The sequence below is a fragment of the Mastigoproctus giganteus genome, chromosome 3 (genome assembly GCF_048544385.1).
Source record: "Mastigoproctus giganteus isolate SK-2022 chromosome 3, ASM4854438v1, whole genome shotgun sequence".
Lineage (NCBI taxonomy): Eukaryota > Metazoa > Arthropoda > Arachnida > Uropygi > Thelyphonidae > Mastigoproctus > Mastigoproctus giganteus.
In genome coordinates this window covers 9,022,481-9,047,951 of record NC_143577.1, presented here as the reverse complement: position 1 = coordinate 9,047,951, position 25,471 = coordinate 9,022,481, and the positions used below count along the sequence as shown (strand labels likewise).

Sequence of the window (25,471 nt, the reverse complement as noted above, 5' to 3'; positions counted from 1 at the left end):
AAATTTAGCGTAAAACAGAAGCCATCTTCAGTTCCAGGTATATCAGAATAACAAGAGATGACGATGAATTAAGTGGAAATATTCTGTAAACAACGCTACTTCGAATGCTTCTTACCAGCAGACAGTTAAAACAAATGTAAACATGTATAAAAGAGCTAGAAAATACATCTTTTCTAGCTTACCTGATGCGAGGCTACACCAAAAACCTTATCATTACAGTTCCAGAATGATGGTGTGACGAAAGAAATTGCAGCAATATTAAAATTTTATTTATCGGATATTCTTTGGGAATAAATTTATCGTTCTATATTTACCGCATCAACTCAAGATTCAATTAAAAAATCGCAATTTTAAACTTCACGCGTAGACATCGATATATCAGCTTGTAAGTTCTGATGTAACCAAGTAGCAGATGTAACAATTCCTATATACATCGATAAAAGTTAAGCATCTCAACTTTCTCTCAGACCGGAAAATACGAAATTATCCGAATGTAAATTCAATAATTAAAATTTGTGGTTGAAATTATAGTCCTATTAATAACTTACCATCATTCAGGGAGTGTAATCTGTATCGAAATTTACGCGACCTTTCTATTGAGGCTTGCTTTCCGTATCACCTCGTTAAACCTAAATGCATGAATACTTACAGGATGACTATGCAAATCAATTCCGTATGCACGAGCTGCAATAACTAGTGTAATTGTCTTTCAGTTAACAGCCTAGATAATCAATCACCCATCCACTTAAACCTTTCCTTCGTTAAGGTATGGCGATATTATACTTAATTACTAACTAGGCCTAACGTAATTGTTTCAGCAATCTCCTCTGAGCCACGAAGTAGGCAACTGTACACACGTAGACAACCAATAACAGACAACAGGACACTATGAGGGACATCACTGTAGTCTTTGACGCACAAGTCTCGAAGAATGTAACTGTGTCGTGTAGTGTATAAGTTGCTGAAAAATACAAAAACTTTTATTAGCAAATGGTATTAGTGCAAGTACGTCACATTCTCATTTACAGTAAACTCTCGATTATGCGGGCAGTGGATTAACCGGAATCTCGGTAGTTTGCAGAAGTTTAAGTCGGATGGAATGGAGAGTACCTAAACCATTTACGATTTGCAGATGACATTGTGATCATAAGCCACGATCCCAAAGAATTAGAAGAAAACCTTAATCAGTTATGCAGAGTTAGTAAGGATTTTGGACTAAAGATTAATATGGCTAAAACAAAAGTAATGATGAACAAGTATGCCACAGAAAGGGATATAATCATTGAAGGAGCAGTAATTGAAAAGGTGTAGTTATATACTTATTTGGGACAAGTCATTAACTGTAATAATGATAAATGGCTGGAAGTCAAGAGAAGAATAAATTTTGGATGGATAGTATTCAGATAATATAGTCACAAACTGAGGAGCAATATCCCAATTTGTCTGAAACGTAAAGTAAGGAACCAATGTATACTCCCCACCATGACTTATGGAAGTGAAACTTGGGCACTCACCAAAAGAGTGGAAGAGAAGCTGAGAACTACACAGCGAAGAATGGAACGAATTATACTGGGAATCAGACTGTTGAAATTATAGTCCTTAATTCATGGATTAGGCAGCAAACTCAAGTAAAGGACATTCTTATCAAAACTAAAGAACTAAAATGGTCTTTGGCAGGACACATAGCTGAAGATATGACAGATGGACTAAGAAAATAACGGACTGGTACCCAAGAGGAGCTAGAAGAAAACCTGGAAGACAACGGAGATGGACAGATGAAATTCATGAGTCTGTGGGTAGTAAATGGATGGTCATTGCACAAAACAGAAGGAACTGGAAAGTTGCTGGAGAGGCCTTCATCCTGCAGTGGATTGAAAATGGCTGATGATGATGATGAAGTCGGATAACAAAGAGAAATAAGTGGAATATGTTAACACCCTAACACTTGTTTATTTACATTTTGTGATTTTCCTATAGAAAAGGTCCTTGAATTTCTCAGAAATCGGATCCCCACCTTTGCCCTTTGTTTGTTTTTTTTTTAATCGAAAAAGAGAAATTCCCTCTTTTATTTTTTCAGAAAATTATATATTCGTTTTAATTTTATATAAAATCTTCTCATGCTGTAGAATAATCTTATAAATATCAAAACAGTAGTTATTAAATAAATTTATGGTTTTTTCTACATTTACAGTTTTTCCTTTACTTTGCGGGTTATTCAGAAATTTATTTCCCATCACTTCGGATAATCGAGAGTCTACTGTACTAAATAAATAATTTCGTCCTAAATAAATACTAATAAACAGGCTGCAGCAAATTTATATTATTTACAATAATATTTTAATTTTTTAAAATATTTACAATCATATTTTAATAATTCTTAATATTTACATTAAATTATAATTAGGTGGAGACACAAGTGCCATCTACCGATAACTGTACTTATTATTTTTTAATTTTCAATGGCAAATAAATACATGTATATTTTTGATAAGTGATTTTGTTATATGCTTTATTCCGTATTACAAAATGCGCTTATTAAAAATATACTTTTTTCATAGTTTTTAAACAAACGTCATTATGATTTAAAATAATTAATCATTACTGAACAACCGAGAAGTGATAATTACTAATAAAAAAATTCAAAAGATTTTTATTCCGAAGGAATCTACTAAAAAAAATACCCTAAATAATTTTAAAATTCATATTTTATTACTTCTTTTTATTTTCTTTTATAGATTATAATATTATCATAATATTAACAATGAGATAATCTTAAATATAAATATTTATCCAATTATTACATAAAGTACTGAAACGTAGTACAACAGCGCCATCTTTAATTACAGGTTTAGTATATTTTGTCAAAATCTATCACAAAATTATTTTAAAAGAATTAAATAACAAAGTTATTTGCACAAAGCTAATTGTGCGATATCTTTCAGGATTTCTGGAAAATTAAATATTACAGTTATTTAATTTCAATATTATTCAATTACAAATAGAAATTTGATCGTTGTAGTCTGTCTGGAACAGACAGACAGACTACGATCTCATGCATTAAACCCAGATTATTATATACTGTATATATATGGTCACTTATTTCATTCTTATTATTTTTAATGCTTTTAATTATGATTTCTAGATACTCTTCTCTTTTTTAGTTTCCATTACTGTGACCTAAAAATTCCTGAGTAATCCAAAATTAAACAGAGTAAAACCTTTGGTAAAAATCAGAGATTGTTACCTATTTTATTTATTTTATTTTTTAATTCTTTTAAACCATCATTTCAAGAGAAATTTTAATAGATTTTAGCCTTCATCTATATGTCTTCAACTTAATATCTATCAACACAGCACAGGTTTCTTGATCTGAGCAGCTTCACTCGCCGATTATCTGAAACTAGATTGGACTGAGTTGGATCAATTTAAATTGCTCACCATCTGCTGGAGGGGAAAAGAACACCCATTTGACTCTTAATCCCCAACAAGCGCAACCTCTTCGCAACTTGCTTGACTGTCCTTGTTTCGGGGAAGCCATAGTTCGGATTCTGCTTCTTTTGTCAGTGGAACCCGAACTGTTCTTTCGCACCAGTTCATTGGGGAGCAATGATCGGTTTTCAACGGCCAATTATCGCCTATCATAGTTTAACTGCTTTCCACATATGTGGAAAGCTGTTAAACAAAATAAATTGGTCCTTAACACAATGTGGTTAAGCAGTTAACCACATTGTGTTAAGGACCGATTTATTTTGTTTTACTATCAAATTGGTATTAATTTTCTTTTCGTTTTTTGATCCGTAGCCGTGTGGCCAGGTGGGAGAGTGCATAAGTACACGTGCCTTGAGTGACTGCTAAATACAAACGGCACTGTTTCTTCTATTCTCTCTATCTTCTGAACTCCTCTGATCATTGGTTGTCCCGGAGTATAAACAGAATTTATTTTTAACTCTGACAGATGAAGACAAAGTTTAATAATGTATTTATTTTTGGATCCAATCTCTCACCCTTTGAATGTTCTCATAATTTTTATGAGTTGTTGGAGTCCTGAAGTGTTGAAGTTCGCGGATCATTGAAAAAAATCTGTAGCTCCGGACAAAATCTCATCTCCATTTAGTTCAACATGCAATTCTTCTAACTTGAAGATTTCCCCAATGTCACGTACAATTTGATGTATTAATTGAAATGAATAACTTTTAACATTAGAAAAAAAAGAATATTAAATAATTAAATCAAGCAAACTCACTGTTAGCCGCATGTGGCTTTTCTTGCATGGATGCTGCAGCTTCATCTCCAATATCTAGAACTAGTATCTCTCTACTTAACGTCATTTCATCAGTTTGCTTTACAGGCTGGGACCTTTTCTTTCTACCCCACGACTCTTCTCTGCCTAAAGTATGGCCACAGATGACCTTTAATAAAAATATTCGACGTTAATGTTTCGAATTATTTCAATCAAAGAAATAGCGCAGTAAAACAGTTTATACCTTACGATTATTTTTTTTAAAAACTGGTTTTTATTTTAGGTTTTGAAATATGAATGCACTTTTAATTCGCTTGTCATATGCAGCATTTTTCAAATCATAAAACGAATGATTTGAAAGGCGGCAAAATATATTTTAATTGCAAATAGTTTTTATTCAACTTCATACTTCTGCAACGAACTACTCAAGAATTTTCATTTTGAGTGGTATTCACAGAACCAAAACGACTCACTACCTAATGAACAGTGGAACGAATTTTAATAATTTACACTGTCCCCTTCAGAAGTTATTTCGTTTACCCATAAAGACCTACTTTTCTGAGAGCGTAAAAGCTCCACCTTCCTCCAAACAGTAAGAAAAACGGAATTAGTCAATGTCCTAAAACTCCATAGACTGCTTTTGTACACCAGTGAAAAGAGGATGCCTTTTGCAGACGATAACATAGCCCAGTTCCTTGGACGCTCTCCAAGAACTGCCGAGATCTTTGTCTCTGACCCTTACCATAACTAATAACAAATCGCAATTAGCACTTCTCAATATATTCCCGCGCGGGTAGCACAGTGGTTAGAATCACCGTCCTCCCCGTACCAGGGAAAAGGCTTGAGTTAATATCCCTTGAATGATTAGAGGAACTTTTATAGGCCATTTTTCACTCCGCGGCTGAGTTAGTCGGTCTCAGGGGTTGGACAACAAGGTTTCTATCTCACGAAACCTTGGGTATTTCGTCCAGCAAAACAAGCAAACGAACTAGAGAACACGTGTAATTTGCAGACACTATGCACGCTAGTAGATGAGGCAATTCTCGGGTGGCCCTAATTTATTTTTATTTTTTTTTTTTGTCAATAGGTTCTCCTACCAAAGCAGATGCTTTATATTCTCCGAAATTGTTTGTATTTGGAGCGAATCGCTGTCCAGTTCAATTCGCGCTCTAGTTGGCTAGTCAATCTCAGACGAAGGGAGTAGAGCTCCTCCTTGTCCCCATGTGAGTAATTCCGGATTTTCAGCTCGTACAACATACAAATCGACACGTGTTCATGCTTGTACAGACATAATACACGCATACGCCCTTAGATACTAACGCTACATTGTTGTGGCTCAGTTGGAACTGCTGAACCAGAACAATATCTGACTTAGTTAGAACTGTACTGTTTAAACCGAGTCACATTACACAGTCTTCAGACAAAACAGTCAAGTGTGGATGTGAAATATGCCTAGGAAATGTCATTTGCTGTAGGTGTCTTGTGCTCACAATACGGAGTCATGGTGTACTGCTGTTTATTGCAGTTTGGACTCGTACCGTTGGTTGCATTATCAAAAACTATCAATGCCAAGTCGCTCGGACTGTTCTATGAATGGGCTCTTCTATGCTCCAGCATGATAATGCTCTATCCCATTCAGTGAGAACAAAAAAATGTGGTCCGAGGGAAAATGAAGTCCAACAGCTTGTTTGGTTGGCCCAGACTGGATATCGATCTAATACCTTTGGGATGAACCGGGTAGGGGTAATTAATAAAGTACTCAATCAGCGTATATGATTTTGTGAATACTAACGATGGTAAAAACTTTGGACTACGCCTAGGGCCCTAGAATAGCCTAATCATTTCAAAATGTCACTGGAACAAAAGCATCAATCACAAATTTGAGATCGTTGAAAAACTGGAAAAAGATCCGAGTTCGTTGACCGAATATGAATTTGGAAAATTAACAACTCTGGTAATTAAAAATATTAGGAGTCGATTGTAAAATTGTTTTCCGAGCAGGCAGATTGTTCGAAATGGAGTTTACAGTATAGTTATGTTCAAGAAATATTTATCCGAAAAAGACACTTACTGGTTCGCAACTTCCAATACAGTACTTGACATTGCACTGGAAGATGACTCCGTAGGATTCAGTAAAACGAAAGGCGTCGTAGGCGCTCTCCAAAGCATTTCCTACTTGCATAAAGCGAGGGAAGATAATTGGATCCACCGGACACCTAAAGAAAATATATCGCTACCTTATTAAATTATATTAATTACTAGTAAATTATAAAATAAACTAGGTAAAATTAATCTGAAAAAATGTATTAGACTGAAATTTAATAGTTAAAACAGTAGGGCAATCATAGGGGTGCAAAAATATATTTGCATCCCCTCCAAGAAATTTATGTATTTTAATATTACCAGGTAAAATTATTCAAAAAGTCTGTCTGTCAACAAATATCTTTCGTTTTTAAACATAACAATTCTAATAAATTGAGATAAATCTAGAAGGCGCTTCTCTTCAGGTCTGTATCTTCCTCACTGTTCCTACCCCGGGTTAGGTCAGATGAATCAAAGCCTTCCATCATTCCAAATCTTATCTTCTGTCATGCTTTTCCACTCAATTCCCTTCGTTTCAACATCTTCCCTAATCTAATTTCTCCATCTTTTCCGGGATCTTCCTCTCGGCCTCTTCTTGTTCATTTTCATCTCAAACATTCTTCTTGGTATTCTGTTCGAGTTCATTCTCTTCATGTGTACAAACCATCTCAAACGTGATGCAGCCATCTTCTCCCTCAAACTTTCTATTCCCAAGTACATTGAATACATATTTTTAACCATCATAACCTCTTCCCTGTCTATTACCATTTTCTCCAGACATTCCCTTTTTCTTTCTCTTTGCACACTCCAGTTACTCACTAAATATTAAGACTTAAAATACTGGAACTGTACATTACTCAGACTTCAAAATACTATATAGCCAATTTTTAACAGTTATGTGGTACAATATTTGAATATTAATTGCTTATACTTTGGGTGGAAGCTTTGAAATTTCCCTTACAAATAACTTACCCTCTTTCATCGATGATTTCGAATATACTTCTGGCATCCTTTGCCATGGCAACGCAACTGCGGGCAAATATACCGTAAGGTGCTAATTGAAAGAAAGCAGAAAAAAAATTATTTTTTTCATTGGAAGTAGAACTTTATTATCAAATTAGTTATATAAAACTACTTTTAAAATATTATAACTGAAGATAATTTTGAAACTAATGGCATAGTCCATTATTTCGAATTTTAATTTTTAATAATATTTCTCGTCGGTTTTACTCGCAGAATGATAATAAATTGAATATCCTGTCTGAATCCCCTCAAAAATATATCTGATGGACCACGTTCAACTTAAACAACACCCAAATTTCAAGACAACATTTCTTTACTCAGTTTAAACTCAATTTCCAACCACTTCAATCTTCGTGTTGCCTTTAATCTTACGTTCTGCATATGACATTGTTTTCTGATTTTCGAGGGCCTTCTTTGATCCATTGAGTTTTTTTCTTTTTAAACTGTTCACTTCATACGTCCATCTATCAGAATATTTTACAAATCGATCTTAGAAAAAATATTGTTCCCACAACTGGGGTGGCTCACCCAAAACCTTTATAAAAATACCAATTTTGGATTTCTCCAAAGAAAGAGAATTGGATTAATTAAAAATTCCTAACGAATTCAACTCACGCAGATATTCTCTTTTTGCTGCATACCTTTCTACAGATGCTTCCATGGATATTTTTTCCCTGAATCGGCAACTCCATCTCTCTCTCCAAAACCAGCCGAGCACGTGACGCATCTGAGGATCAAGTTCGGTTCTAGTGGGCGGAGGATGCGATCGGTACAGCGAACCCGTGCACCCGATTGAAAAAGGACCAGCAAAACGATCGAGAAAGGAGTGCTGCATTGACTAAATTTAAATGCTTGATCCTGATTCATTGAACTCTAAGACTGGACTTACTTCAAGTAGTCAACATCCATTTGAAATTCAGTTCCAAAGTCACCGAACTAACTTTTTCCTCTTCCTTATTTATCTCTTCTACCTCTGTCCTCTGAGACAACGTTTGTCTCTAAATGTATTTTCTTGATAATTACCACCTACTGAAATTCAAGTCCAATATCAACAGTAACCAGTTCTTACATTTTAGTTTCTTTCTCTACTGTCATTTTGTTATTAATATTTTCCTTTAACGACTTGAGGGACTATTATGGACTTCTGCCACACTGTGGCCGAGTTAACTGGTCTCCGGCAGGACTTCTTTTTCGCAGAAACTAAGGTTTTTCATCCCAAAAATAGGCAAATTTAGTTTCCTTTGCACAAATTATAAACAGATGAGCCTTTGACAGAAAACAGTACTATTACCACGAAACAAGTGCAGCAAATTAATGTTACAATTGCGGTTTATACTTGAAGATCCTGCTCCCTGAATAATAGGACATCCCAATGTTAAAAATAAAATTAAGAAAAAAACAAAGTAGCACTCACCCTCAGCAGCGCACACGTATTGATCCTGTGAAGAGAAGTACGTTTACGCGTTGTATTCAGGGAGCACAATCCCCAATGACGTTCGTTTTTTCATTGCAACGTTAACTTGCTGAAATCTTCAGGGTATGCACTTTCTGTCTGTATTTTATATTTGGAGTTTCTCTAAATGACATTTTATATAAATGAAAACTCACTCGTTTCCGGAATTTGGATGTGGAAAGTCAATCTGTCACCGATGCGAACAGTAGAGGCTTCTCTTCCATCAGTTCCATAGATTATTATCTTTGGGGCCGGAGCTTCAGGCGCAGAGGTCACTTGTACAGTGTCCGGATCTCTAAAAAATGGAAACAAAAGAATCAGAGGTAAGGCTACAGTAGTGTTAGCCATTACATCATTAAACGGTCCGAGGTACACAAGTGATAGAGAGCTAGAATCAGGGCCGGATTTAGGACATGATATTAGGTCTACTTAAGATACTGCATAAGCCATGAGTTGAGGATTTTCTGTCTGGGGAAGGCTTCCTGTTTCCTTTTTTTTTTTTTTTTTTAAAGATAAAAGGGTGAATTAACATATTTTGGGGCCTCTTTGAATTGCTTTACTTAGGTTATCGTCATGCCTAAATTTGGTCTTGCTTAAACTGGATTAAACTGAATGATAGCGCGACAAGTAGTCGCTGCACAACCTGTCCAAAGAATTGGATGTCCCATTTCGTCAAGGTTCCATATTTGTAAGCGACCATCATGCACTACGCGACCAGAAAATTTCTGAATATACTAACCCCAGCTTTGTTTGTGTCTGGTCACTTCAAGAGAAGACAACAATAGATCCCCCAATGTTACACCCACAGTCAAATTACTTGCTGAGAAAGCGGCTCGTTAAGCAGAGGAACTCAGTTAATGGGCCTAGAATTGTCAGCGGACGAAAGAAGTTGGGACTAATGTCGCTCCAGGGACTAATAGCACATCCCGACAGAGTAATAATCCCTGGCTCTAAGTGCCCGTTGTTTTATTTCGTGGGAGCAGGGTCACAGGGGACAAAACTACGAATGTTGTTCACTCCTTGTTTGCTTTAATTTTACCTGCAATTTTACTTGCTTGTTCTTAACTGTTAGCTTTAAACAAGTTGGAAGATTTATTTGACAATGATATTTAAACTACTACGATTCAATTCGAAATAAAAATTGATTTCACGTTATTTGTAATCCCTGGTGTGTTTTTTTAACTACACTGTTCGACAAAAATAACAGAACACTTAGAAAACGTGATGTAACTCGTGCAGCTTGCGATGAAACGGGACAAAATTTGGGACTTCGCACAAGTAAGGGACATTTATAGGGGTTGTATAAGAACTGCCAAAAAGTTCACAATACAGAGTCGACAAGATGCTCGAAAATATGGTCACATGACATCAGTATGGCGTATGAACCCCTCTAACTGCTAAACAGGCCTGACAGCAATCAGGCTTGCTCGATGTAAGGGTGTCTATTAAGATTCTGTGACAAAAAAATCCCCATTCTTCCACCAGCGCAGACCTTTGATCACCAATTGACCGAGGAGCTGACTGTCTGCGTGCAATGCCGAGATTAGTGATTCTATTTGAGAGATTTTATTTTATTTTATTTTATTAAAAACAAGATACACAACAGGTAACCATTAACAGTGTATCTGAGATCAGATCAATAAACATAATAACAATAATATGAAATCCAACAGGACGATAAACATTGATATAGATTCAAACAATAAAAGCATATGTACAAAAGAGGATTGTATTAAATTAAGTTACCGGTAAAACAAGTAATAACTAATCCGTTAGAAAATAGAAAAATAATATAACAAATAATAATAAACTACAATAATTAGATGTGAGCTAGTCACTTTGCAGTTTAAGTGAAGAGGCAAACTTGTGGATGGAGTTCAGTGATTGGGAGTTGTCAAAGAAGTCAATGCAAGAGTCATTTGCTGATTTTGTTCAGTGGACTGAACTTCATTAAGTCCGTGTTGGCAGAGTCAAGGCGAAACGGTGTAAGGTTCCTGACTTGTCTACAAGGAGCATTGAAGTTTATTTTACTCAGAATATCAGATGCTTCGTAAATTCCAGTGATTACTTTGGCTAGAAGGGCGATGTCAGCAATAACTCTTCTAGTGCACAGAGGCCTCAGATGAAAGTAATCACACAGCGATTCATAATACACTGAGTGATAGAATAGAGGATTGCGGTACGTAAGGTAACGGACAAAGTTTTTTTGGACTGCTTCAATTTTGTTAGTTAAAGTCTTTGTGTGAGGATTCCAGATGGGTGAACTGAATTCAAGGATTGGCAGAACAATAGTTTCATAGAGGATAACCGCATATCTGTAGCTTTTGAACTTGTATGTGTTCCGTTTGATGAATCCCAGTGTTTTGAATGCTTTGCTGGTGATTTTAAGGACATGGGCATCGAATTTAGCACTGCTGGAAAAGAGAATCCCTAAGTCGTTAACTTGGTCACACCTTTCGATGATCACAGAGTTAATACTATACTCCGTATTCATTAGTTGTGGAGATCTGCAAGATGAGAAAGAGATTACTTTGCACTTCGAGGGGTTAGCAGACAAGCCATTCAGAGATAGCCACAGAGAGAATTTATTGAGAGCACATTGAAGCTGTTGAGAATCGGTAGTCTCCTTCACTGCTGAGTAGATCTTAAGATCATCTGCATAGAGAGCAACTTGAACATTGGAGGTGTACATGAAAGAAGGAAGATCATTTACGAAAACAATGAAGAGAAGAGGACCTAAGGGAGAGCCTTGTGGTACTCCGCTTAGTGGTATAAAACAGTCTGAGTTCACTTGATCTATGATAACGCTCAAGGAACGATGCGTAATATAGCTGCGTAGCCATGAGAGCAAAGGGTCACGGATACCATATAGCTTAAGTTTTTCCAGAAGTTGTTCGTGCGGGACTTTATCAAATGCCTTAGATATGTCTGTGTAGACTGCATCAACTTGTAGGTGGTTATCAAGAGCTTCCGAGGTGTATTGCCAGAAAGGAAGTAAATTTGTGACTACTGACTTGCCACTGCAGAAACCATGTTGATTCTGATCAATAAAAGGCTTGAAGAATTCGAAGAGATGTTTGTGCACTGCTGTGTCGAAGAGTTTAGCCAGGCTGTTTTGCAAGGTTATGGGTCTGTAATCGCATACGTCATTTTTATCACCTTTTTTGAAAATAGGAACTATATTGACCTGCTTAAAGTGCTTAGGATACTTCCCCAGCCTGAGAGACAGGTTGAAGATCCGCAGTATGAGGGGTTTCAATGTAGTGACAGTCCTTTTCCAAAATAAGCCTGGAATATCATCTGGGCCTCTAGTATAGTCATTTTTCATGCTTTTTAATGCCGAATTTAAATCTTCATCAGTGATAAAGAGATTAATAAGGATATCATCTTTAACAGGTGTGAAGTCAGGAAATGAGGCAGGTCTCAATGTATCATTTGTTTGAATTCTGGAAAAGTGTTTGGCAAACTCTTGAGCAATACTGAATTCGTCAGATAAGAGAATTCCATCTGCGTTACGGAGTTGTAACTTTCTACTGGTAATGTTCTTATGCTTCATGAAATTCCAGAATGGTTTGATATCTCTGTGAGTAAGCAGACTATCCTGAACTGACTCTGTATACATGTTGTAGGAGTTTAATATGAGAGTTTTCACTTCTTTGCGGAGTTGGCTGAATATTTCATAGTATTGACTGTCACCTGTTTGCTTATACTTGTTTCTGTAGAATTCTTTGGATTTAATTTTACGTATTAGTTCACTGTTATACCAGTGCGGGTAGGTAGAGCGTGCGGTAAGATGGGATTGAGGAACAATGTCAGATATAACTGAATGGACACAGTTAATCAGGTTGCTGGTGAGCACATCGATGTCATCCATAGCGTCAGCGAGCTGCTTGTCTACATTTCTTAGAGCTAGGTTGAGCAGAGGCCAGTCAGCCTTTCTGAAATTGAAACGAGGAGTACGGGAGCTGCATTTGAAGTTATGAGAAGTCACTGTGATGTCAAAAGTAATTGGTGAATGATCCGAGTGAAATATGGGGTTGTCGGTGTGAACATCTATATGAGTAGAGGAAAATATTAGGTCGAGGTAGGCATTTTCTCTGGTTGGAAAGTTGCAAATTTGTTCCAGACCATAGCTGTGAAGCATATTAAAGAGAGCCCTAGTCTGCAGTGATGGAGAAGAAGATCCTAAATTGGCCATTTGACAGTTAAAGTCACCCAAAACCATTGCTATGTCGGCAGATTGAATTAGTGGGAAGATTGATTCCAGCGAGCTTTCTAAGTACTGGAGGTCTATATTAGTTAAGGGAGGTGGAAAATAAAGCAATACTATTAAAAAACTTTTAACTTGCCAAGATGAAGAAGGCAGTATACTGATTCAATATTTGTGAAATTTGATGCGGTTTCACAGAGTATATGGTTAGAATGTATAATAGCTACTCCGCCTCCACGAGATCCTCTGTCCTTTCTATGGATTGTATATTGTCCATCTATAATCTCCTGATCATCAATATCAATGGAGAGCCAGGTTTCAGTGAGCAGGTAAATGTCGTAAATATGTGAGCCTTGGATTGCTCTGAAGTGGTTTAGGTTGCTAATTATACTCCTGCAATTCTGAAGGTAAACACTGAACAGTAGGGATCTGGGTATTCTATGACGAGAGGAGAACGTAGTATGTGTAGATAGCAGGGTATCTGATTGCTATGCCGGTGGAGAGGAGATTTTGGACTCCCTTGATGGTCTGTCCGTGAAGCGTTTTACTAGAGCCCCTGATAAAAGGGATCTTAGATTCAGCACTTTTTCTGTTTGTGATGGAAGGCATGTTATTATAAAAGATGAGTAGGCGGGACATCGTGTCTTCAGAGAACGGACATCTACTCCGAAACCATATTCTTCTTTAATTAGGTTGATAAGATCTTCAGATTTAGTTGCGGGTCCAAGTCTAGAAAGAAAAATTCGGTCTTTTGTGGGAATAATTGTGATATTATACTTGTGTTTGAGTAACTGAGATTTTTCTGCAGTAGTTACATTCCTGCAATTCTGAAGGTAAACACTGAACAGTAGGGATCTGGGTATTCTATGACGAGAGGAGAACGTAGTATGTGTAGATAGCAGGGTATCTGATTGCTATGCCGGTGGAGAGGAGATTTTGGACTCCCTTGATGGTCTGTCCGTGAAGCGTTCTGTGTTTGATGAGTTATGGCTGGAAGCTTGGAGAAAGTATCTTGAGATATAGATGCTTTAATATTTTCTGACGGTTTGTTCTGTTTTGATCTTTGGTGTGATATTTGAGACTGGCAATTAGAAACAGGTTTACTCGCTGTGGCGGCAGATCTACAGACAGGTTTGCAGACCTCATTAGATGTGGCAGCAATTATTTTTGCATATGTTGCCTTAACTGATGTTGAAGAGGATTGCGCTTGGTGACTCTGAGCTTGTGAAATAGAGGTACAGACAGAACTGTTCCGCAGAGGAGAGTAGGTGGGAGGAGTGGTTCTATTTACATCAGAAGAATCATCTAACAGAGTCTGTTTGGCAATAAATTGCTCAGTTGAATGACTTGAGTCATGAATGTTAGCAGGCTTGGGCAAATTAATATTTGCAGCAGTAGAAGTATTGAGGCCGGTGGAAGGTGAAGATCTGGTCTCAATACTGAGGGCATCGTCAGTTAATGAAGAATTCGTATTCACTTTGAGCCCATTGGTTTCGAGAGTAGGTTCAGAATTCTTCCTAGCTTCCCTTAAGTGGCAAGACATAATTGATGTCAGATTTTTAATTTGGGCGTTAATGTCAGAAATTTCAGCCTGTTGATTAGTTAATATTGTTTTTATACCACAGATCTGCGTGGATAGCTCGCTGTTTCCTGATTAGTGCATCTTTCTTCAAACCCACAAATTCAGTACATTCCTCGGTTGGTTTCCCTCTTTGTTGAACCAAAGACCGAAACCAGGATTTTTTGGAGGTAAAATCATTTCATTCTCGCAACAGTGTTAAAAAAAAAAAAACATCCATTACCATTTATTTCAAAGAGAAACAGGACTTTTGCACCCAGTGTGGAAAGAGATGATCGTAATCACTGTGCCAACCGCAAGGGAAGATTTTGTTTAAACAGAATGCAGTAGGCAGAATGAGTTATACAGGATTACAATTAAATAATAATTAATTATCAAATAATTGAATAAATAAAAAGATAGAAAATATTCAGATGAATTATTTAAGAATTCATTCATTATGGCATACATCTCTCAATATGACACATACAGTACGTTACCAGAAAGTATCGAGACAGTGAATCATAAGCTGCCCTTGCTTACCTATTGGTATACCCTTTGTCTATCAATCGGTAGGCAAAGTCAATAAGTCCTCTGCATCATTTCCTTTAGCCGCTTGTTGGAGAATCTCTGGCTAGCGACTCATGCGTCTCTGAAGAAATCAGCCCCTGGAACTGTGAGACAAAACTCGGTGTAAATTGGAAGTTGTATAATGCATTATATTGATGTATTGTTTTACATCTATATATGCCACGCCAATAAGATCTTCGGGACTTTGAACGTGGACAGATGACTGGATGCCATACGCGCCTTAACTATCTACAGCGGATTTTAGACCTCGCGGCATAAATCCATACGGATTTATGGAACCATGTCAATGGAACCAAAGACGAGTCTACACTCATTAATTTGTTCTCTAAAATTAGTGGATTCCAACGAGATGGTGCCTCAATACTTTCGGTAGGGTAGTTGTACGCTATGACTGTGCTATGATGACAAATATCTATTCACTTACCTGACAGGTATCATGCCAAATGACACATTTCTTGATGTTGTCTCGTACGTGCAGCGAACATTGTACATCTTATCGGCCTTGGTTAATACCACATTGTGGTGTTGAAGAACCACTGTATTCGTGTACACCCCTCCCTGCGAACAGAAATACTTTTAGAAACGCTATTCTCCTGGTTACAAATTAAAGATATTGACATTTAAGAATTATGAATGCCCCTGATTCCTGTTAGCAATGTCTGGTATGTAACCAGGGCCATTACAGTAATTAAAATACTAATGGCACTCTCTACAACAGCAACAGGTAGGTGGAGGCAGTTTACTATACCAGCAAAAGGGTTGCGATTAATATTATTTAGGGAGAAATTTAAGTTTTGAAATTGGATTGAGTTATAACCGTTTAAACAAATAAGATGGAGTTATAAAGATCAAATCGACAGAATGTCTGTATACAAACAATTCACAGCAGTTACTTATCGTTTACCAGTGCCTGGGTGTTGCATTCCTGTCCCACTAGAGAGATATCCAACCGGAAATGCTGACTATTATGCACGTGAGCATTGCAAGTCTCACTCCTTCCAAGAGCATAAATTCGACCGTGGAATGGTTCGTTCGTTCTCACGAAGACGCTGATCTTGGAATCGGTACATTGGATGGACACTACAAAGAAATGAAGAATTGCTTAAATAAAATTACTTTGGTGTTTTTACAGAAATTTAAGAACAAAGTCAACAAGTTTTTTCTCGCTCGCTCACCAACCCTGAATCCTTCCATGGTACTGCAGTGCTATAGGTTTCAAGAACTTTTATGATCCCAAATACTTGTTGGAATCAGTATAATACTCCCACTGAAATGAGATGCAGACAAAATTTATAGTAAAACTTTCTAGGGGACTTACCATCATAACATACGCCATAAGAGTCACAAGACGCGTCGGAGCCCTCCTCCACAAGCGGAGATGTCCTTATTGTGGTTGCATCGCTAACCTGATCGTCAGATGGAGTCCGTGGAGACTGACTAACGCTGCCATCTGTGGAAGAAGAAGCAAATAAGAATTACGATTTTAAAATTTAACCGTACACTAGCGTTGCAGTGAACCAAGCGTCACGGATGTTGCTACAGAGGGGAGAGGACTGCCTCGGCCCTATTAGACATGCGCCACGTAAAAATTTAAAATGCCTTTAAAACACTACAAATTAGTGCAGTTGGTAGAATCGTCGTCCTCCCCACACTGGGTGGAAAAGACCTGAGTTCGAGTCCCGTCGATGACGTGAGGAATTTTTATGGGCCTTTTTCACAACGTGGCTAATTTAGTCGATCACAGGAGAGTGTAGCATGGTTTTAACTTTGTGGTAGAAAAACAGGGAACCACAAAGTTTGTGGTTTGTGGTTCCGTGAGAAAGTTTGTGGTAGAAAAACAGCCACTTTGTGAAAAAACCCATAAAAATTCCTCCCATCATCGACGGGATTTGAACTCAGATCTTTTCCACCCGGTGTGGAGAGGACGGCGATCCTACCAACTGTGCTACCCACGAGGGCTTTTCGTCCAGCAAACAGAAAAAAACCAACCACAGAATACACGCAATTATACACGGCGCAATATGGTCTAAGTTGGTGACGCGATTAAACTCCTACAACCAATCTTTTTTTTTTTTTTTTTTTTTTTGATTTGGTAGTTGTTGGCGCATCGGCTTCTGTGGCCATATTGCACCTCCCAAGGTTTTTTGCAGTACTTTGATCCAAGCCCGAGGCGGGAATCGAACCCGCGACCTTTGGGTTGCCGGGCAGGTACTTTACCCACTCGGCTAGGCCGGTCGGCTTACAACCAATCTCCCAGATCGGTTGTAGGGATTGTTGATTAGGGAAGTTGTGTAACTAGTTCTTCTAGCTCTGCATATGTAATTTTCTGGTTGGGAGGCAAATACAGTGAGACAACCGTTATGTCTGATGAGAGCAGCGATTGCTTCAAGACGAGTTCTTAAAGGGACTGGTTTTGAGGGAACGTGAGAGTTAATTAATAAAACTAACTTTTCATGCACTGAAGTATTTGCGTTATGATCGTGAAAATCGTATTGTGTAAATCCGAATGGTCCTGTTCACTTTTGGGAAGGTGGTAGATTTCTTTGATGGAAGCAGAAGAGTGTAGGATCGCACTGGACAAGTAGGCCACTGATGTCATTAAAATTACAACGGTGACCTCTACTGTCCCGTTGTAGGATATTAATTTACTTAATTTTATTGAAACGCTTGACTTCCGAGGGGCAGTTGCTGTATGCCATTTATTCTTCGGTAAATATTTCTAGGGGCGAGTCATCTTGGAGTGATTTGTCTTTTCCTTCCATGAGGAGATTTGGAGGTGTTTTTCTTTTGTTGAGAAACATGAATCAGGTGTACTGTTATCGGTGTAATTATAGCTATTTATAGCTTGGGTGGAATTTGTATTGAAGATATAGTAAACAGTACAGGTCTTGCCCACTCAGTTGTTGATTCACTGGACAGAAGATTTGTCTCTGTTTGTATGGTATGATATTTGTCTCTGAGTGATCGCAGAAAAAGTTGGCTAATCGGAGATTATGATAAATAATGTTGTGCTGGATCTGTTTTTCCTATTTCCAACCTATATCTTTGGAGTGTGCTCCTCACCACAGTCAGGACACTTTGGTGTCTTTGATGTGCAATCAGTATGGGTGTTTCCAGTTAATACAGGTAGCCATATCCCGACAGTTTGGAAGGGTCCAAACTCCTGGCACTTAAATCACCATAGGGGTTTTGGAATATGGTATAATACGACAGTTTAAATGTACTGTTTGACTGTTGGTGGTAGTTTGAGATTGTGGAAAGTATGGATTATAGTTCGTGTAGGACTAATATACCATCTTGTTTCATCATTATCCGCCTGAAGTTTATAACCCATCATCTTGTAGTTCTTGTTTTAATTCGTCTTCAGATAGGTTAATCAGATCCTATTCGGCGATAACCCCTGTTGACGCATTAAGAATAGAACACGGTAAGAGAGTAATTGATATCCCCCAAATACTGTCGGATATGAACTGATTCTGCCAACAGGTCTTCTGATCTTAATATATGGAAAGCCTTAGGGGATCGTATTGGGTTATTCGGGATTGGAACCTGGGCCTTTTCACCAAACTCCTCTGGTAGTCGTGCCAGTGTAAACAAGAACACACATGGGAAGACAAGTGTTTAATCCTTCCAGATGTAAATCCAGGAGTAGTTTTTAGATTATAGGAGAGGAATTAAAGGATTGGAATTAAAAGACCTGGGAATTACTATACAGAGAGTCATTAATTTTCAGCATTCAATGAAAGTGCTTTCTTTATGATTCACCAAAACGTTGTAAGTAGAGAGGAAGCTGTTATCCCTCTACAAGACCATCTAACCAGAATATTCTCTCCAGGTCTGGAAGCTGCATCTGAAGAATGATATAAAACTTCTGCAGAAAGTCAAAGAAGAGCGATTAACTTAGCGTAGAGTGCTGAACATTATTCCTCTGAGGAACGGCTTAGAAGATGTGGTTTGCAGAGTTTAGCAAGTAGACACCTTGAAGGGGAACATTCGCACTGGGAGTGAGACAAGAACCACAGGGCACAACCGTAAAATTCTAGAGAACAAGAGTAGAGTAGACGTTAAGTTTTACCATTGGACAACGTGTTGTGGAACATTGCAATAAATTACCTGTAAGGTTGGCCAAGGAGAACAGTTTGGCAAAATTCAAGGAAGGATTAGATGGGCACATTTTGACGATGGCAATCATAGGACAATGTTCCTTGGAACATAGTTTGAGGTATTCGAAAAAGATAAGATCCGTAACAATCCCAAACAAGACTTATTTCCTCTTCTAAAATTGATCGAATTCTTAATCTCTATATTTTCTCTTAGGAGAAGAAGAAACAGATGCTGTTTCTTCTTCTCCTAAGTACATTTTTAAGCTGCAAAAAAATCATAGTGAGGTTACCTGTGTACGAATAGTTGTAACAGGTGAAGTCCTGCCTCCAGTTAGTCAAGTCACGTACCTCACAGCAAATACTGTTGCTTTCGTCACTCAACCAATTACGATTGGATTAAAACGCGAGTTACATCTCTCAGATCACCCCCTCCAAATAAAAAGGAATTCTTTTTAAATTGTAAATTCCTCTTAGCTGGATGTTTCTCAATTAGTTTCTCGTCATAGGAAGAAGGAAGAGAATTCGTAGACTTTGAATGGGAGGAGATTAAAGAGAACCATCTCGACTTTTATATCCTCGGGCAACGTCTTTTATTAGATGTCACGGCCGGATCCGCCCTCCTAGTTTGTCGTGTACACGGACACATTTACTTCCTCAGCGCGCGCTGTAATTGCTATCGAAATTATTAGTTTCCTTAAGCAACCAGCGAACTGATAACACGGGTAAGGAAGGGCCGGCACATAAAGAAGCCATGCAATACACGGCAGGAGGAAATTCTACTCTCAAAATAAAGTGCATTATTACATGCATGAAAATTCCTATGGAAGCAGATGAGGAGAGGGCCGGCGGGTACATAAATGTCGCACCGGAAAAGGCTCAACTCGTAACTAATACCTTCGGAACACGAACTTATTAAGGGGATAAATTCCCGCACTTGTCCACATCGGGATTAGTTTTAGCGAGTTTCAGTTTCACCGTGGAAGAAATAATGGGGTGAAAGGGAGTTTCGTACTGCACTCAGCCGACCGCAAACAAAGGCCGGGGTCTGTTAGCCGATGTCTTTGTGGCCGGGTTAGTTTCGCTTGGGTTCACTTAGATTTTTATCTGTGTCTTCACTTTGGACTTCGGGTGGACCGCAAAGGCTATTAGTTCTAAAAAAAACTGACCTCGAAAAGTAACATCGATCTATTAGAAAATGAATCCTCTGCATTAGATACAGAGAGCAAAGAGACATAAAAAAGTATACGGGAGAAGAGTAATAAATATTATAATGTTTCGTAATATTTATTGAGAACATTATTTAACTTGTAATGGAAGTATGTTATCGGATGTTTAGACATTACTTAATAAGAAAAAGTTCATTCTATATCACATTTTCAGTGTGTTTCGTTGGTCCTAGAGGGCTTTTAAGCTCAATCATAGCCGCCCCTGACACCCCACCGAAAAAAAACCTATTCATGTAAATGAAAGTGTATTTGCGTATTGCTCTAGAACAAAAAAGTCGGATCGAGGCCAAAATTTTCAACTTATGTTCTGTTGGTCCTTGGGAAAACTTCAGATCCAGTTACGATTTCACAGCCCTTCTCCCTGAAAAAATCGACATAAATGAAAGTTTTGTTTGTAGACACAATATCAGTGGTACCAAATTTTGCACTGCCATGAAGCCCATTTTAGAATGCCTGTGGGTGGTCAATACAATACAAGTTATGGGTACCTCATTTCTGCTGTGGTAGTTGCAGGATAATATTAAATGAATACCTCGAATATCGAGAGAGCCCACAAACCATTGTATGATCTGCTACTTCTGTATTCCACAGAATTGGACAATGAATCTGTTAAACTGGGTAACTTGGGATTACATCTCAGAAGTCTGTGCAGATCAAGTGCCACATTCATCTAATCAGCAAGAACAGGATGATTTTGTGAGGAACTTTGGTCTAGCCAAATACAATGCAAAAGCTTTTAAACACCTCGTTTAAGGGATATGAAATCCCTACTGGGAGACTTCCACATATAAAGACACTTCAGTACTGTCCAAGGTTACAGCCCGAGGTTTCCAGCAACTTATATTACAATAATAAAATATATACGAGATGAGTGACTCGTACACTGACTTGGCTTTGCATTAGCAACACTTATCTAATACCTTGTGTCCCACCCCTTTTATCCGTAATACAGCCCGTACTCGTCTTAGCATGGAAATTAGATGTTGCAACATGTTCTGTGGTGGTGCTACTCATGGGTTGCACAATGCGTCCATTAGTACCCTTACATTGTCAGGTGGATGATAATGTCTTATCGAGTAGATCCCAAACATGTTCAATGGATTGAGATCGGCTGAGTTGGTCTGCCATGGGAGGAGGGAGAATTCATTGGCATATCCCTGAATCTAGTCAGCATGATTTAAGTTTGAAAAATAAAAATAAACCTGTCCATCCTTGTGGCATGGCATGTTATCTTGTTGGTATACGCCACAGAGTTGGTTAGATATACTGTCATCATAAAGGGGTATACTTGGTCAGCGACAGAAAGATAGGCGTTCCAGTCCAGCCATTGATTAAGGGTAATTAAAGGACGCAGGGCATACTAAGTAAACACTCCCCAAACCATAACAACACTGCTTCCAGCCTGCCAAACACTAACAAACCATCCGGATACCATGGCCCCGTGTTGTTTTCTCGAAATGCTGATACGTTCAACCATATGATAGAGTTAGAAACGATATTCATCAGACTAGGCTACAAGTTTCCACAAATCGGTGATAAAGCGTTGGCGCTGACGAGCCCATGCAACCCACAGTTTCTTGCATCTCACAATGGGCTTGTGTCTGGCAGTCTATGATCGTCACGAATACTCGTGACGACCATCAAGTGCCATAGCCTATACGAGCTAATATCCGGCGCGTAGTCCATGTGGATATTGATCTTGCATTATGTTGTACTGGGTGGTGAGCTGGGCCACTGTGCTGCGTCGCTGCTGTGTTACTAGACGAGACACACACAACACTCACCACCGGCGTCGACCACATATGGCTGTCCAACGCGCGACCTCTGCTGGTTATTCGACTGCTGTTGAGCCAGTCTTGATGGACACGCGACCCCACAGAGCGGGAGTACTTAACCATGTTGGCCGTTGTCGAGATACCGGCATCTACAAATCTTGCCCCACGCAATCATTCCTTGTTCGAAGACGGAAAGATCTCGAGGACGAACCAGTCTTCCTCGCAAACATCGAAAAACTGATCGCCACATACTAGCCATTCCCGACTTTGTGCCTTAACCAGCATTACAGACCAGTCTTGCTACACAAGGGTATGTTAATGCAAATTCAACTCAATGTACATAATAATGTACACTGAGTTGGCAAACATCCCCTTGGGTAGGAAGACTGGGCTCTGACGCCGGGAGAAAAGAAAAACAAACAAAAAAAAAAAACTTCTTTATACTCCTTTAAAGGAGTGAAATGAGATAAACCGGCAACAGTTTCCATTGGATGATCTAAAACACAACGATAAATCTTTTAGATACAGCACAAACGTATGAGGACTCAAAGGAGACTCTTGTGTGACACCATGTGATACAATAAAAGAAACTGAAGTTGTACAACAGCTAATAAATTACGATTACAAAGCAACTATTGTAGGCAAAGATTCAGTTGCTTTTATTGCATTTTCAAGTAGCTGTTCAAGCAGATTTAATAGAAAGAAACATTGGTAGAAAGTTTAGAGAAAGGAGTATTGGAATAAATAGGATGAAATTCATGGCGTATACTGAGCGATTGTTGATTAGTTTCTTTCTTATCCAAATTGGTATAAATTCTTTCTAAAAATTTGCCCTTCTAAACCAACAAGTTTTGACAGAGGGGATTTTTAGGAAGGAAAAAAGGTATTGAACGCGGTAAAAGGAAAGAAAGAAAGAAAAGTGAGCTAGCTGTACCTCTCTTAGTATTGACTTCTCCTTATGTGGCATCTTCCTTCAAGGAGAAAATGTAGTTCGGTGTGCTTCGAGTTGAACCATGAATGACTACTAGCAACTTGAAGTTTTAATTTGGGTTTTAAGTCTTATATTTATGCTATCATTTTAAGTATTTTTTAAACTGTCTGCAGCTTCCTGACGGTTTCTTTCAGAGTTCTCTTGCAATCAGTCGGGTGCTGTCAAGCGTGATGGTGGGCCAGGTATCCTCCCCACAGAGTTGTAATGCCGGCAGTCTCTCCAACAAAAGCGGACCCCTCAGCAGGTGCAAATAATTGCTGTGAAATAGTGCATGAAAGAATCGTTTGGGGATAAGCAGAAATAAAAGGTGTACAACTAAAGGAGAAATAAATTTTGGCAAGTTTATTCTTCAGTCACTCTCATACTTAAAGTACGAGAGTGGCTGAAGAAGGAGAATATACGATGCAAACGTACGATTGTAATTTTCTTTGATGGAGTTCTCCGTGTGACCTTTGGTGAGAACCGGTCATCAGACTCGTTAATTGGAGTCTATAAAATTTCCTTCCTGTGCAGAGAAAAGAGAAGAAATTGTCTCCCTCATGGTTCTTTCACTTTTTTTTTTCATAACATCTTAGACAAATTCTTGAGAAACTCGTCTAGGCTACCAATTATAATCAGCAAACACGTGATTAGCAGAAATAAAATCTTATTTAAAAATAAAAATATTCTGTTTTCAGAGATAATGACTCCTTTAGAGGTTATTTCAAAAGTTAAGAAAATTTTATTCTGTAAATTGATGTTTTGTAATCGATTTCTATTTGCCGGATGAAAAACTTTAGCTTCTCAGAAAGAAATCATGCCACCCTCGACTGAGACCGACTAACTCGGCCACGTTGTGATAAAAACCATAACATTGCTTCCCTCCTTTGGCGAGGTTCGAACCTTGGTCTTATTCCACCCGGTATGGGAGAGACCAGGATGAAATTATATTATATTAAAGTTATATTAACATTATAAGCATATTTATTTATAAAACAGTTGGGTATTTGTAAATCTTAAGTCATTTTGTAATTTCGTTATTGTATTAAGCAAATTATTAACCAATTAAAAATTATAAGCACTATCCTATACAAGGGAAGTCCGAAAGTCTGAATTAAACTAAGGTAAGTCTTCAGGATCATTACTCACTTTCACAAGTGGCTTCCAAGTAGAACCCAGAATGATCACTGCCTCGAACTAGCGGCTGGGAAGGAACGGAAGCAAAGACTTTGACCCCATCAGGGAAGAGGATGTGATCGAGATGGAAGAGGTTACACAAGGCTTTACCAGGCCGTATTTCGGGACGATAAAGGACAGAACGGCACACAAAAGTCGACTCCACGGAGCATTGACGTAAACAGTCCTGACGGCCATTCACCTGGAAGTAAAGTAAAATTAATGGGTTCACGGTGATGGCATCGTATGGAACTTGAACTTGGACAAATTTCCCCTAATGTTCGTATTTACAGAAAAGAAAAAACGCTTTAGAATTGTACACTGCACACTTATATCCGGTATTTGATATAAGGGGAGGTTGTAACACGCCTCCTATGATGTCCATAATATTGCAAGAATCAGAAAAACTGGTGGAGATGCGAGACTAATCGGGTCAGAAAATAAAGCAAGTTGAACAGTGGCTCAACCCCCATCATGAAGATAAAAGCCACGATTGAATACAATTATTACATATTTAAAGTACAGTCGAGATAATTAAAATAGTAAATACTGTACTCAAATAATAATTTGCTACAGAATATATCACCCCCCCCCCCAAAAAAAAAGATTCGGACAAAAAAATGAAAATCAAGACTTACAACCTTGCATATGAACTTAACATTACGTCCGGTTAGCCTTTAGCAAATATTGACAAACCAAAACTAATTACAACACAGCTTGTAGTTGCACTTTAGAAGCGCCATCTTAGAGAGAGAGAGAGAGAGAAGTGGGGGGGGGGATATAAAACAAACCTGAATTTATTAGGTCTAAGTATTAAAATTTAAATTACTGGAAGAACTCTTTTATTATTATTAAGTTCTTTTTTGTGTTTTTGGTGTAAAATTTACGTACAAGAAAGGCTTCTCTTGTACGAAAATTGCAACAGTTATAAACTTATAAATGTTGCAATCGACAAATATATAATTAATAAATCGATCGATAAATAGTTAAATTATTTTTATCTATATATGTAAATGATATCGAAGTAATTTTGATATCATATACTTGGATTTCAGGAAAGCTTT

At 38.0% G+C, this 25,471-nt stretch overlaps 1 protein-coding gene across 1 annotated transcript in view; it reads right to left on the bottom strand.

Annotated features, from left to right (window-relative positions):
• Positions 1-474: 474 nt before the first annotated feature.
• Positions 475-25,471, bottom strand: part of LOC150087650 (uncharacterized) — a 75,719-nt gene continuing 50,722 nt past the window's right edge. Inside the window, exons 6-14 of the mRNA XM_090369900.1 lie at positions 24,381-24,609; positions 16,476-16,607; positions 16,062-16,237; positions 15,582-15,715; positions 8,954-9,093; positions 7,295-7,376; positions 6,312-6,456; positions 4,244-4,409; positions 475-961 (exon numbers count right to left, since the gene is read on the bottom strand). Of these exons, the coding sequence (XP_090226026.1) occupies positions 801-961; positions 4,244-4,409; positions 6,312-6,456; positions 7,295-7,376; positions 8,954-9,093; positions 15,582-15,715; positions 16,062-16,237; positions 16,476-16,607; positions 24,381-24,609 (1,365 nt within the window). The 3' untranslated portion in view covers positions 475-800. The remainder of the gene's footprint in view (positions 962-4,243; positions 4,410-6,311; positions 6,457-7,294; positions 7,377-8,953; positions 9,094-15,581; positions 15,716-16,061; positions 16,238-16,475; positions 16,608-24,380; positions 24,610-25,471) is intronic.